The following is a 15822-nucleotide window of genomic DNA, read 5'->3' as shown; positions in this document are numbered from 1 at the left end:
TTCTCTCTCTCTTTCTCCCTCTCTGTCTCTCTCTCTCCCTCTCTGTCTCTCCCTCCCTTCCTCTCTGTCTCTCTCTCTCTGTCTCTCTCTTTCTGTCTCTCCCTCCATCTCTGTCTCTCTCTCCCTCCCTCTCTGTCTCTCTATCTGTCTCTCTCTCTCTGTCTCTCTCTCTCTCCCTCCCTCTCTGTCTCTCTCTCTGTCTCTCTCTCTCTGTCTCTCTCTCCCTCTCTTTGTCTCTCTCTCTCCCTCTGTCTCTCTCTCTCCATCCCTCTCTGTCTCTCTCTCTCTCTTTCTCTCTCTCTCTCCGTCTCTATTTCTCTTGCTCTCTCTCTTCTGTGATTGTCATTAGATTTATAAAAAGGCTGACTGATAGCCAAAGTAGAAAAGCAGTTAGAGCAACATTGTGTTGAGAACAGCAGCAGCCCAGGGCAAACTCTAACTGTACTGTGAGGTGCAGTAATCTAACTCTAACTGTACTGTGAGGTGCAGTAATCTAACTCTAACTGTACTGTGAGGTGCAGTAATCTAACTCTAACTGTACTGTGAGGTGCAGTAATCTAACTCTAACTGTACTGTGAGGTGATGTCTACAGAAACATGTATCATTTTTACATTAACATATGTTATGTAAATAGAGGTACAGGATGTGATATTTTCATTCTGCGATGTGTCTTTTATATTTCTGCTGTATCGCTGTGATCCTGTGCTCTGACAGGTCGACGTCTGAGAGCCAGACCAATCAGAATGAGGAGGAGGAGCAGCAGCGTGGCTGTGAGGCGAGGCAGCAGGAGATCAGCCACATGCGGGAGATCCTGGAAACCAAGGTCCAGCTGCTGCAGGAGGTACACACGCACACATTAATACACACACTGATGCGGTTACATTTCACTGACACTCCTCAATCCTGTTTGCATGTCTCCACTCCTCCCACACCTAATACAGTGCTCCAGTAATACTATTGTAAATATACTGTACACATCTCCCCTCCTCAAACCTGATGCATTGTGTTGTAAACAACCCTCCATAACTAAATGTTAATAAACTATTGGCATGACCACTCTCCTCCTCTGCTGTGATGTTGTCAGGAGGTCCAGCTAGCGCGGGCCGAGGCTGAGGAGATGGCCTCTCTAGCAGAGGAAGAGTCCCAGCGCTGCCTGGTCCTGGAGAGAGAGATGATGATGAAGATGGAGGAGGATGAGGACGAGGAAGAGTGTAAGGGAGGGTCACTAGGAGCCAGGCTGCAGAAGGAGGCCGTGGCAGAGAAGGAGAGGTGAGGATGGAAGACAGGTGGTTATTGAGGCATGACTGGCATGTCAGTGTGGTGTTTCTCTCAGAGTAATGTGTGGCTTTAATACAAGAGACTTCCTCTACTGCCTAGCGGTCGTATTATATAGCTGAGAATGTCTGGCACTCACATTAGTATTGACATTGGCATTGGTAGGCCTATTAGCATTGGTAGGCCTATTAGCATTGGTAGGCCTATTAGCGTTGGTAGGCCTATTAGCATTGAGTGGCCTATTGGCATTGGTAGGCCTATTAGCATTGGTAGGCCTATTAGCATTGAGTGGCCTATTAGCATTGGCATTGGTAGGCCTATTAGCATTGGTAGCCTAATTAGCATTGGTTGGCCTATTAGCATTGAGTGGCTTATTAGCATTGGCATTGGTAGGCCTATTAGCATTGGCATTGGTAGGCCTATTAGCATTGGCAGTGATTCACATTGACTTTGACAATGACATTGTCATTCACACACTGATCAGAATGACAGTGGCTGTCGTGCCCAACATACTGTCCTCTACTGAACCAGGGGTATGGGATCACATATCAGTCCAAGAGGTGGTGCAGTACAGTACTTGCTTCATGAGGACCTTCAGCCCAACCGTCATAAAACATACGCGCTCTAGGCCCCAGCCCAACCTAATGACCTTAAAGTCTCTGTGGTGCTTTAAATAGCGAACATTTATGTTGTTGACCCCTCTCTCTCTCTCTCTCTCTCTCTCTCTCTCTCTCTCTCTCTCTCTCTCTCTCTCTCTCTCTCTCTCTCTCTCTCTCTCTCTCTCTCTCTCTCTCTCCCTCAGAATAATAGAGGAGCTGACTGAAGAAAGGAGGTTGCTGAGCCACAGGGTCGGAGAGCTGGAGGTCAGAGTTCATGACCTCTCCTCTTCCCTCCAGAAGAAAGACAGCGATGCAGAGGTAAACAAAACCCCACAATTGAAGTGGGATCAAACTGGGTCACATAGAGTACACAATTACTGTATATATCTGGTATACACAACCCATCAGCATCTCTCTCTCTCTCTCTCTCTCTCTCTCTCTCTCTCTCTCTCTCTCTCTCTCTCTCTCTCTCTCTCTCTCTCTCTCTCTCTCTCTCTCTCTCTCTCTCTCACCATTAATTTACAGTTCATGATAAACAGTATTTACTACAGAAACAGATGCTACACACATCTTCACACAAATCCTAACCGGTCCACAAATATGAAGCCGGGTGACATTTAGTTTTATGACTAGGGGTCTAGTACTGGTTTGGATATTTGATAGGTCACGCGAGGGCCAAATCTACTGTGCTCACAGCTAGCTATTGAGATATGGGTCACACTCTCCACTGTTTAGCCATACCTCTCCTCCCCCCTTGTCCCCTCTCCTCCCCCATCTCAATTGCAAGAACGGCTGAATGGCTGAACCCAGATGGTTGAGATACTGTTTCCATATCTGTCCTGTATTTCTAAGCATGTTGTATATAGGTCAGTGGCACCCCGGCAACTAATGCCACGGTGGCACGCTAGGCTAGCACACCTCATCACAAGGCTAGGCTAGCACACCTCATCACAAGGCTAGCACACCTCGTCAAAGACTAGACTAACACACCTCAGCACCACCATGATATGGAGAATCACAGATGGAGTTTATAGATTGTATGCAGCAGGACTCACGAGTGCCTCCATGTCTATTTCTAATCCTAGAATGTAGTAGGATAATGGAACTCTATGATATCCTGATAAGAAAATGTGACCCTTTTCACAGAATGTCATGCAATGCAATCCTGTCATTCATATATTTGTTTTCACATTTTTCTAAAGAACATCAGATTGAGTATGATGACCATCCTTATTGTCCACAGTTGCTGCGGGGTGAGATGAGTCGGAAGAAGAGCTGTGTCCAGCAGGAGATGCAGGTATGTGGGGCAGAATTACTGCCATCCGATCCTATGTCTGTTGTGGGAATCTGAAGGGTTATGATTCCATTGGTTTGACACACACACACAGAGACAGGAACACTGGTGAAGTGGGCTGCAGTAAATGATGATAAACTGAAGTTTGCGAGATGAGGGATGGAATTCAAGGCCTGTAGCCAGCGTTGCCGAGACCAGTGTTTGATAGCAAGGCAATGGTATGTGAGAACCGTGCCAACCCGCTCCATGCTCCCTGCAGGGACAAATGGTCGGAGGTTGCCCTCTGTTGGAAACCAATGCAAACTGCATGTAAAATAGAGGACATATTGCATACACACATATACATATATACACACATGGTGCTGAGGGGAGAACGGCTCATAATAATGTCTGGAACGGAGCAAATGGAATGACATCAAACACCTGGAAACCATGTGTTTAATGTATTTGATACCATTCCACTGACTCCGCTCCAGTCATTACTACGAGCCCGTCCTCCCCCATTTAAGGTGCCACAGACACACATGCTGTTACACAAATGCACAAGGATCACAATGCTTGGTGCATTTGGGTCACTCAGAAATATTGTTCAACATTAAAATCTCTCCCTCTACAGTATTGTGCATATCTAGCTGGGTTTCATGTTTCAGCTGTATTATATAATATTGCTTGTTGCCATGGCACGCACTGTGAGAAAATCATGCAATGTTGTCTGGTTTGGATGTAATGGGACTTGAATTTGTATTCTTCTACAGTATTATATTCTTCTATTCCTGTTTACTTGCATCATGTATTACAGCTAATCAAAAAGATGGGTGATGTTGATGTAAATGTGTCACATACACACACACACACACACACACACACACACACACACACACACACACACACACACACACACACACACACACACACACACACACACACACACACACACACACACACACACACACACACACACCGTTATTTCAAAGGTTAAACTGGGTATCCTAACTCACGGCAGCTATAATTACAATCACATTGCAGTCTGGCACTTCTGTCTTTTAAAAGGCCAAGATGTAAGTGAATTTTAATTACGGGAGGAATGAATCGGTTGTTTACATGGCACACCAACAAAAGAGACACCCCAAAAGGGAAATGTATTTAGTCACCCTTTCTTGACTCTTTATTTCTGTCACTTACAGAGAAATTAACAGTAGAGTAATGACTAAAGAGACGTTGTTATTCCCACTGATTAGGATTAATAGAGTTTTGATTGCGTTGATCGTTAGGGTCGATCGCTGTTATGACGTCTCGTCTCCAGGATTAATTTATTTGAGCTTATTGGGTGACAAATGTACATTAGAGGTTAGTACACTTGAGTTCCCAAAGGTCTGCACCCTCTGGAAAAAACAAATCAGGACTGATCATTTACATCAACATAAACAACACTGGTAATGAAAGGGTGCTGGGTGGGGAAGATTCATGCTCTTACTGCACGGGAAAGCCTAGGGGTTCTGAGAGGCAGGATTTAGGCTAAACTCCCATCAGTGCATCACACAGTATTATGTGATTGGTAGGTAGCAGGGGCTCTCTTCCCCTTATCCCTTCATGTTTTTGGCTGACGTGAGGGCCTCCGTGTGAAGGCCAAAAGCCTGGGTGCTGCTGGGAAATTCCTGCCTCAGGGTACAGATGAACTCATTCTAACGTAGTAGCCTATGACTTCAGCAGAGTGGAAAGACACGTTTCAAGTAAATGAACATGAAATGGTGGCCTAATTCTAAGTTTCAAGCACACAGTGACACACACACACACACACACACACACACACACACACACACACACACACACACACACACACACACACACACACACACACACACACACACACACACACACACACACACACACACACACACACACACACACACACACACTTGCACAGCTCAGAAGCTAACTTGTTTAGATGTTATATTATATTAGGCTATGCCTTCATATTTATATTATGCATTATAATAACCAGGGTATAATGGGATATGGCTTTTGTCATAAAACAGATAATCAGATACTGACTATCTCTATAGGCATACTTTATAGGCCTATAGTAATTTCCACCTTATCTATGTTATGAATATCTATAAATTGTGGTGGGAGGATCTAAAGGAATAATAATATAAATGTATTTGGTTACATAATGTGATGTTTTTAGACTGTCAGGCAGTCAGGCAGGCCTTATGCCCAGGAGGAATCTATCATCCCTGTTTCAGTGAAATGGTACCTTCCAGTGCAGCCTGGTCTCATAGACTAGATGTAACATAGTACATGTGGTTCCGGGATTCTCAAATCAGTATATGTTACATTTGGTATGGTTACATAAAACAGAAGGTTACTTGAGGTCAGATTGGGGAATGGGCGTATAACACAAACGTCTAGCAACCCAAAAGTTGCGTGTTTGAATCTCATTACGGACAACTTTAGAATTTTTGCTAATTAGCAACATTGCAAGTACTTACTACTTTTTAGCTACTTTGCAACTACTTAGCCTGTTAGATAACCCTTCCCCCAATCCTAACCCTTTAACCTAACTCCTAACCTTAACCCTAACCTTAGCCTAGATAAAGTTATCCAGCTAACTAATGTTAGCGTTAGCCACTTAGCTAATGTTAGCAACACCAAATTGGAATCGTAACATATCATATGTTTTGGAAATTGATGACATATTGTACATTTTGCAATTTTCGTAACATATTGTAACGAATTGAATTTTGTAACCTTGTTCAATTTTGTAACCTTGTTTAATTTTGTAATTTTATAAGCCCAGCGTCGTTACAATATCATGCAAATTGGAATAGCAAATGAATACATACATATGAAACATAGTGTATCATACTAAATGGCACTGATTTATGTACAGAATAATACGAAATGCTATGAGAGCAGGTTGTCCAGTGAATCTCTGTCAACGTTTCCATCTCGCCCTGTTCGGTAGCCTACCTAGGCTAATAAACTATGCACGTTAAAACCCGTGGAAACCAAACCTCCCGTTCCATCCTCATCACGCCGTCCGGTGAACTGCTATCATGGAGCCGAAAAATAACGGGACAAGGATATATTTTTGATAAGGACGTCTCTGCTACCGTCTTTTCGTTTCGGGTGGTGAATTCCGTGTTCGTGTCGGATTAGCCGCGATGAGACAGTGGAACTGTCATTTTGTTGTCTTGGATTAGTACTGTTAGAAAATATGAGATTACATCGGCATTTCGGCAGTGAAACAAAAATAGCCTGACAAATTTAGTTTGATTCTGTAACCAGAAGGTTTGATGTAATGTATCTATCAGCTTGATTACATTTTGTATCATTGACGAACTGAAAGTGCTGCAGCCCCTGCCGCAGACAGTGACATTGTTACAACGACAATGACAATGGATTTTTATCTGCGCTCATCACAAATGAAAGACGTCTCTTCCTTATTATATTCCCTATTGACTATGTTTGATTACAGTCTATATTCTTTAGATGACATTGAATAGAAGTCAACGCGTTGATATAGAAATGATTGCGCCCTTTCAAAGCACTGCAATGCGATGGTATACCCGTTTCTGTAATGCGGTCCTCATCGAGGATCCAACGAGGAGTTTTTACCAACAGCAATATGGCACAATGCACTGGTTTATGTATTAGGATAATATTGACCTGTTTATGTTGAAGATAACTTTTTTAATACATTTAGGTCTTTTATTAGCATCCCCATTAGTTGTTGCGAAAGCAGCACATTGAAGAAAACTACATGAACATTGCACAGCTAAATCATTTCAATCAATTGGTTTATTGATGGATTATTGATATCCAACCTGTTGGTACAAGACACTTTATTTTATTGCCTGAGCAATCAGAACAGACACAATCCCCAGCCCACAGTTAAACTGAAAGCAGATATTATCTGTGATGTTGGACGTCAAAATGAAGGAAGTGTGTCGGATCTGTGCCCGTGAGCTCTGCGGTAACCAACGGCGATGGATCTTCCATCCGGCCTCCAAACTCAACCTGCAGGTGCTGCTGTCCCACGCCCTGGGCAGAGAGCTGACCCGCGACGGCCGTGGGGAGTTCGCCTGCTCCAAGTGTACCTTCATGCTGGACCGCATGTACCGTTTCGACACAGTGATTGCCCGTGTGGAGGCCCTGTCTCTGGAGCGCCTGCATAAGCTGCTGCAGGAGAAGGACCGGCTTAGACAGTGTATAGGAGGCCTGTACCGGAAGAACAACCCTCAGGACCAGACCCTGGATCAGACTGGGATGGAGATGCGGCTGGGGGGTACTGGGGAAGGAGAGACAGAGGGTGCTGGGCGGTCTGAGGGTGACTCCCCTGTAGTGGACCTCTCAGCCCTGCAGGAGGCCAGGTACAGCGCCCTGCTCCAGGACGACCTGGCCTACTCTGTGTACGAGTCCTGGGCTGACCACGAGGACCAGCAGAGCCCAGCCCCAGACCCCCAGCACCACACCCAGCATCATCACCCTCAGTGCACAGGATCGGAGGCTCTCTCTGGGCACCGCTCCAGGCGGTGCAGGGGATGCGCCGCTCTCCGTGTGGCCGACTCTGACTACGAGGCTGTGTGTAAGGTCCCTCGGTGGGTGGGCAGGAGGAGCACGTCTTGTGGACCCTCTACTCGGTACTCAGGCAGCACCATGGGGGGCGAGGAGACCTCCACAGGGTCAGAGTCCACGCCTGTCCCCTCCGAGTCCCCTCCCATGGAACCAGAGAGCGACAGGACGCTGTGTGATGGGGACCCAGAGAGGATGACCCTCAGCCCGGGCACGTCGGTTGAATCTCTGGACACAGCTGTGGACGTGGCTCGGTCCTGTGCCACCCACCGAGAGGAAGAGGAGAGAGAGAGAGGAGAGAAGGACCCAGGGAGGGTTCAGAGGAGGGGCCCCCACCTCCAGTGGGATGAGGCCCCCAGGGACAAGTCAGTCTCTGAGTTGACCCTGGAGCTGGCGCTAAGTCTAGTGAGGAACTGGGAGTACAGACCTCTAAAGTCCCCTCAAGGCAGCAAGCTCCCTATCCTAGTTAAACCCAAACTGGAGATGGGTCTCCCCCAGTCCCTCAGGACCCCAGACTATGAGCTCTACTCCCACCCTGCCATCCCAGATCTGGTGACCCCCAGCAGTCAGCAGGAGCTGCAGACAGAGCTCTCAGCGATGGAGGAGCAGTGGCTGGATGACTATGTGCAGTGTGGGCCCTTCCGCTTCCAGCAGGTAGCCAGCAGGACAACCACCAGCCCCAGGCTCTTAGATCAGACACACTGGAACTACCAGATCAGCTTCTATGGGCCTTGCCCTGTATAGAGCTTCATTCTGCCAGTTTTCCCCTAGTGATTTGTAGAATGTCCACATAGTCTGTGATATTACAGTTGAGATGGATCCTCTCCAGCTAATCTGCAGTTTCAATGTCTATTATTTAATATGAATGAACAAGGCCAAGGCTTTTGGCCGTATTTGATTGGCTTTTTCAGCCATCCACCAATCATACAGCTGAACACAGCTGGCCCCATGATTACCACTCTCATCGCTATCCTAGCAACATGGCCGTAGCCATGGCAGCGGCCTCGTGTTAGACAGGCTTTTTGTCATGTTAATAGTTAGCCAGTTGCTGGCCTCGTCTGTCTGTCAGGCTCATAGTGTAGACCTACACTACCTACACAACCGTTCAAAAGTTTGGGGTCACTTAGAAATGTCCTTGTTTTTGAAAGAAAAACACCAGTCTGAATGTCAACAGTGACGAGGTGACCCCGGGATGCTGTCCTTCTAGGCAGAGTTCCTCTATCCAGTCTCAACGTCAACAGTGAAGAGGTGACTCCGGGATGCTGACCTTCTAGGCAGAGTTCCTCTATCCAGTCTCAACGTCAACAGTGACGAGGTGACCCCGGGATGCTGTCCTTCTAGGCAGAGTTCCTCTGTCCAGTGTCTGTGTTCTTTTGCCCATCTTAATCTTTTCTTTTCATTGGCCAGTCTGAGATATGGCTTTTTTCTTTTCAACTCTGCCTAGAAGGCCAGCATCCCGGAGTCGCCTCTTCACTGTTGACGTTGAGACTGGTGTTTTGTGGGTACTATTTAATGAAGCTGCCAGTTGAGGATTTGTGAGGCGTCTGTTTCTCAAACTAGACACTCTAATGTACTTGTCCTCTTGCTCAGTTGTGCACCGGGTCCTCCCACTCCTCTTTCTGTTTTGGTTAGAGCCAGTTTGCGCTGTTCTGTGAAGGGAGTAGTACACAGCGTTGTACGAGATCTTCAGTTTCTTGGCAATTTCTCGCATGGAATATCCTTCATTTCTCAGAACAAGAATAGACTGACGAGTTTCAGAAGAAAGTTCTTTGTTTCTGGCCATTTTGAGCCTGTAATCGAACCCACAAATGCTGACACTCCAGATACTCAACTAGTCTAAAGAAGGCCAGTTTTATTGCTTCATTAATCAGCACAACAGTTTTCAGCAGTTTACTCTGGGCACCTTATTCATCCAAGCTACTCAATACTGCCCCCAGCCATAAGAAGTTAAAAATCAGCTGTTTCCAGCTACAATAGTCATTTACAACATTAACAATGTCTACACTGTATTTCTGATCAATTTGATGTTATTTTAATGGCCAAAATATGTGCATTTCTTTCAAAACAAGGACATTTCTAAGTGACCCCAAACTTGGCCTGTTGATAAGCATGACTCGGGGAGTGACTGGGTTGTTGATTCACTAAGCCAATGGAACAACATCCAGTCATTAGAGCCCAGTTTGAGTCCTGTGTGTGTGTGTGTGTGTGTGTGTGTGTGTGTGTGTGTGTGTGTGTGTGTGTGTGTGTGTGTGTGTGTGTGTGTGTGTGTGTGTGTGTGTGTGTCCTACCTGTAATGAGTTTACAGGACAGCATGTGAGAGCGGATCGTATCACACATATTCCAGGTGATAGTCTGAAGAGGCTGATTGGCTGATCCTGGAAATTAAATGATGAAGACAATTTAGTTATTTTCCTATTATTGACTATTAGAGACCATGCAGACCAAAATAGTCCCTCACATTAATAAAGATAGCCCTTCTTAGATGTAACCCTGGAGTTGTGGTTTATTTTAAACCCCAACAGGCTGGGTGGTTGTACAGATCAATCTGTATCTGTACATCTGAAAAACAACAAACAGGAAGTAAACACCACGCTGCCATGGAAACGGGGACTTCTTTCTCAGGAAGTGATCGAGCAGTGAGCTAGCTGACCTCATCACTTTCCACTCTCTCACACAACTGCATGGGAAGTGTGTGTGTAGGTGAATCTGTATATCTATTGTATTAACCTGAACCTCTGTGTGTGTTCTGGTGTGTTTCAGAGGCTGCTAGATGAGCAGCAAGGCAAGCTGTCGCAGTATGAGAGTGCTGCAGGTCACTGTGTTAGTGAGCTCCAGAAGGCCCAGCTCCAGGTCCACTCTCTACAGGCCAAGATCAGCGAGAGCGAGGCCAGGAACCAGGTACCACTTCCCCCTCAGACACTCAACATTTCTGTAGGTCTTACTATTGTTACGTTACTGGACCATAGCAGACAGGGTGGATTATGTATTCAATGTTAAAACAATTAAAACCAAAATCAAGCATTTAAATTAAAGGCTTGCTTATAAAGTATTTATGAACATGGTAACATAATTTGTGAACTGTTATATTGTATATAATGTTTAGCCTGACTCTGACGTGTCCGGGACTGTGTTGTGTAGAAGCTGCAGGTGCGACTGGGGGACATGGAGTGTGAGCTGCGCCTGGTCAGAGAGGAGGCACAGAGACAGGAACGAAACGTCCTCAACCTCACTGACACTATCAACAGCAAGGACACTGAGGTATGGAAGGATGGAGGGAGGAATGGAGACAGAGAGAGAGAGAGGAGTTTTCAAAAACTGAGAGTGAGAGAGACAGAAAATTCTGAAAATTAGACACTGAGAAATACAGAGGCACACAAGAAGAGACATTGACAAAAAGTACACAGATTCTCAATGACACTTGATGTATTTCTCTCCACCACTGATGAACAATAGGTTACTTATAAGATACTTGTGTTTTGTGTGTGTCTCTCTTAGGCAGCAGAGTTGTACCGAGTCATAGAGGAACAGAACGACATGCTGTGTTCTCTCAAAGACCTGGCCAACAGAAACCAGGTCCAGACACGACAGGTAAATCACACTAAAATGCTCTGAATAAAATCTGCACCTGATGCAATGAGCGTTCTCCCATCAGCAGCCTCCTGTGGTATACATTATGCAGTAATCTACACTGGAAAACACCCAATATTTTAAAATGACTGAGATGGGTTATAACCCATATAATGGGTTATGTTATAATGGTCTCCAAGACCCATGCTCACAGCACGCTGTATCTAATGAAACGCTCTGTAAAGTCCCTGTCATTTAGAACTCTGTATACTCTTCACTCTCTGGCTTTCCCTCTACCCCACCCCCTCATCTCCTCTCTCCTTCTCATCTCGGTGCAGGTGTCTGGGGCTGAGTCAGTGCGAGGGCAGGGGAAGGTGCTGGCCCTCCAGGGCTCTCTGTTCCAGGCCCAGCTGGAGCTGCAGGCAGGCCAGAGGGCCCAGCGGCAGGCTACCAGGAAGGAGGAGGACCTCACTAGAGCCCTGATCCGCCTGGAGCAAGACCTGCAGGGGGCCATGGAGCACAGACACAGCACTGACAGACACAACCAGGTTTGTGCATTTACTTGTGTGTTAACATGTGTTTTTGTATGAGACTGACTGTGTGATGCTACCTGTCTCTAGGACTTGCATCTGGCGCTGGAGAAAGTTCGCTCAGAGCTGCAGCAGAGAAAGGAACAGCTGAATGAAAAGGAAGGAGAGAGACTGAGAGAGGAGGAGGACATGGAGAAGACCATCAGAGAGCTGAGGACCTCGCTTCAGAGCAAAGAGCAGCTTGTGCAGGTCAGACACACAGAGATGCGCACAGTCACACACACACACACACACACACACACACACACACACACACACACACACACACACACACACACACACACACACACACACACACACACACACACACACACACACACACACACACACACACACACACACACACACACACACACACACACACACACACACACAGCCTTCCTCACACAACCCTGTCCCTGTCTCAGGAGTACACAGAGTTGTTGGACCAGCAACAGGGGCCCAAACTCCTCTCCAAACTGAAAGAGCGCATCAAGGAGAGGGACAGAGCACTGGAGGTGAGACACATACACTACCAGAGTTGAACCCCATAAGAACAACTACAGCTGTTACATCAAACTCATGATACAGCAGGGCATGGTAGCAGTGTCATGTAGGGTGTTGATTGACAGCTGTGTTCTCATAGAGATGCATTATATTGTTCTACTGCATGATGTTCCCTCCTCTCAGCGAGCGGTGGATGAGAAGTTCCACTGTGTGGAGGAGAAGGAGGGAGAGATGCGACGGCTACAGCTGCTGCTCAGAGAGAAGGAGAGAGACCTGGAGAGACAACGCTGTGTACTGTCCAACAACGAAGAGACCATCATGGTACTGATGAACACACACACACACCACACTAATATAAACACATGCACACGCACAGACATACGCGCACACACACACACACACCATTTTTAATATATTTATCTGTGTGTGTGTATATGTGTGTCTGTGTTAGAGTCTGGAGGTGCTGGTGCGTGGGAAGGGTCTGGAGCAGGAGCAGGTGTGTGAGGCGTGGAGGAGTGTACAGCGCCATCATGCGGAAAGTGAGGAGAGACACAGCTGCAGCTTGAGAGAGAGAGATGCACTCATCAGCCAGCTACAGAACGCCCTGCACACACGCACCAAGGAGGCTGAGGTAAGACACTATACACTATACCCTGGCCACAGTATACCCTGGTCACACTATACCTTGGCCACACTATACCCTGGCCACACTATACCCTGGCCACAGAATACCCTGGCCACACTATACCCCGGCCACACTATACCCTGGCCACAGAATACCCTGGCCACACTATACCCTGGCCACACTATACCCTGACCACACTATACCCTGGCCACACTATACCCTGGCCACACTATACCCCGGCCACACTATACCCCGGCCACACTATACCCTGGCCACACACTATACCCTGGCCATAGTATACCCTGGCCACACTATACCCTGGCCACACTATACCCTGGACACACTATACCCTGGCCACAGTATACCCTGGCCACACTATACCCTGGACACTGTATACCCTGAACACAGTATACCCTGGCCACACTATACCCATGCCACACTATACCCTGGACACACTATACCCTGGACACACTATACCCTGGCCACACTATACCCCGGCCACACTATACCCCGGCCACACTATACCCATGCCACACTATACCCTGGCCACACAATACAGTATACCCTGGCCACACTATACCCTGGACACAGTATACCCTGGACACACTTTACCCTGGCCACAGTATACCCTGGACACACTATACCTTGGACACACTATACCTTGGACACACTATACCCTGGACACACTGTACCCTGGACACACTATACCCTGGACACAGTGTACCCTGGACACACTATACCCTGGACACACTATACCCTGGACACAGTGTACCCTGGACACACTATACCCTGGACACACTATACCCTGGACACACTATACCCTGGACACAGTGTAACCTGGACACAGTATTTGAAAGAGAAATAAGGATTGGTGCTTATTTGTCAAATGAACAGAATATTGAAAAACTCTTTCTCCGTAATTCTTCAATTATTAAATTATATTTTCTCTCTCTCTCTCTCTCTCTCTCTCTCTCTCTCTCTCTCTCTCTCTCTCTCTCTCTCTCTCTCTCTCTCTCTCTCTCTCTCTCTCTCTCTCTCTCTCTCTCTCTCTGTCTCTGTCTCTGTCTCTGTCTCTCTCTTCTCCCTCTCCCTCTCCCTCTTTTCTCCCTCTCCCTCTCCTCCCAGGACCTGACTGGAGCCTTGCTAGGTAAGGTGAAGGCAGGACCCAGTGAGGTGGTGGAGGAGCTGAAGGCTCGCCTCTCTCTGAAGGAGAAACTGTTCCAGGACCTGCTGTCCGACCGTAGCCGCCAGGCCCAAGAGCACCACACACTGGTTCAGGACCTGCTCGACACCATCAGCACCAGGGACCAATACATCCATGTAATTCAACCCAACTGACCTGGTCTTCCAGTTCACCAGTACAGAAGAGAGAATAGAGAGGGAGGGGAACAGAGAGAAGAAAGAGGAAGGGGAAAAGAGAGATGAGAGAGGAAGGGGAAGAGAGAGAGGAAGGGGAAGAGAGAGAAGAGAGAGGGAGGGGAAGAGAGAGAAGAGAGAGGAAGGAGGAAGAGAGAGGGAGGGGAAGAGAGAGGAAGGGGAAGAGAGGGAGGGGAAGAGAGAGGAGGGGAGAGAGGAAGAGAGAGGAGAGGGGAAGAGAGAGGAAGGGGACGAGAGAGAGGGAGGGGAAGAGAGAGAAGAGAGAGGGAGGAGAAGAGGGAGGGGAAGAGAGAGAAGAGAGAGGAAGGGGAAGAGAGAGGGAGGGGAAGAGAGAGGAAGGGGAAGAGAGAGAAGAGAGAGGAAGGGGAAGAGAGAGGAAGGGGACGAGAGAGAGGGAGGGGAAGAGAGAGAAGAGAGAGGGAGGAGAAGAGAGAGGGAGACTTTTTTCCATGAAGATATATTGATTCAATTATTTTAATCCCCCAAAATCTCCATCCTCCCCTTGCCCCTCCCCTTCTCTCATCCAGGACTCAGCAGGTCGTCTGGGTGAGGTGATGAGTGAGCAGACTGTACGTCTCCAGGAGCTCCGCAGACAGCTAACTTCTGGCTCCCAGGCCTACGGGTCTCAACTAGACCTCCAGGGTCCAGGCCTCCAGGGCCCAGACCTCCAGGGGACCAGCCAGAACTTCCAGGCCCTGCAGGAGGAGCTGCGTCTGGCCCTGATGAGGGAGAGGGAGGCCCAGGCTGAGATCACAGCCCTCAGGACCATGGCAGGCCAGACAGACAGGCCAGTCAACAGGCAGGCAGAGTTTGGAGGTGGGCATCAGAGGAACATGGGGCTCTGTCTGTAGTGGCATCTTCTGGGCTACAGGGGGCAGCACTGTCTTCTCTTCTCATAGAGTTTGGGGTGTGGTGTATGGGTCTACTAATGTGTCTGCTAACATGGGTGTCTTGGTTCTCGGGTGATGATGCTAACCATAGTTAAGACTTGGGAGTATCTGCAAGACAATGTTATTTATATATTACCTAATTGATTTTTATATTTGCGATTTATAAATGTTGATGTTTTAATTGTGTTATGTATTAGTTTTTCTGTATAGTAGCTTGTGTATCGAAGGCTTCTCTGAATGTATAACTGGTAGACAGAGAAACAGAGAGGGAAGGTAGGAGTTATGTTTTCATGCATACCATGAGATTTTTAACTTTGTATGATAGCGTCGATAGCAACATGTGTTTTAAAGTTATGTCATGACTTTTGCTATTTATACTAATAATATGTGTGTGCCTTTGCATGTTCAACTGCATGTACCATGGTGGTTATGTTATATACCATGTAATGGTATTGTGTTTATATACCAGTCTCTGCAACTCAGATTTTTATAGAATATCAAACAATGGCTGCCGTCTGAAATGTGTGCTTCAAGTTGAATA

General features: G+C 47.0%; 1 protein-coding gene across 7 annotated transcripts in view; it reads left to right on the top strand.

The window, feature by feature from the left end:
• pde4dip (phosphodiesterase 4D interacting protein) overlaps positions 1–15822 on the top strand; it is a 138604-nt gene that overhangs the window by 59748 nt on the left and 63034 nt on the right. For 3 of the 7 annotated variants that reach the window (XM_071346328.1, XM_071346327.1, XM_071346325.1), the window contains exons 1-11: positions 6087–8400; positions 10507–10644; positions 10885–11004; positions 11242–11334; positions 11652–11861; positions 11934–12092; positions 12311–12400; positions 12573–12710; positions 12841–13020; positions 14140–14334; positions 14919–15207. In XM_071346328.1, the coding sequence (XP_071202429.1) occupies positions 7093–8400; positions 10507–10644; positions 10885–11004; positions 11242–11334; positions 11652–11861; positions 11934–12092; positions 12311–12400; positions 12573–12710; positions 12841–13020; positions 14140–14334; positions 14919–15207 (2920 nt within the window). In that variant the 5' untranslated portion in view covers positions 6087–7092. Of the gene's footprint in view, positions 1–714; positions 842–1084; positions 1270–2077; positions 2193–3117; positions 3172–6085; positions 8401–10506; positions 10645–10884; positions 11005–11241; positions 11335–11651; positions 11862–11933; positions 12093–12310; positions 12401–12572; positions 12711–12840; positions 13021–14139; positions 14335–14918; positions 15208–15822 lie in introns of those variants that run through there. The other 4 variants (XM_071346329.1, XM_071346330.1, XM_071346326.1 and 1 more) reach the window with 2 other exon arrangements.

Source organism: Salvelinus alpinus, chromosome 16, assembly GCF_045679555.1.
Source record: "Salvelinus alpinus chromosome 16, SLU_Salpinus.1, whole genome shotgun sequence".
Lineage (NCBI taxonomy): Eukaryota > Metazoa > Chordata > Actinopteri > Salmoniformes > Salmonidae > Salvelinus > Salvelinus alpinus.
This window is presented reverse-complemented; position numbering and strand designations above follow the sequence as displayed.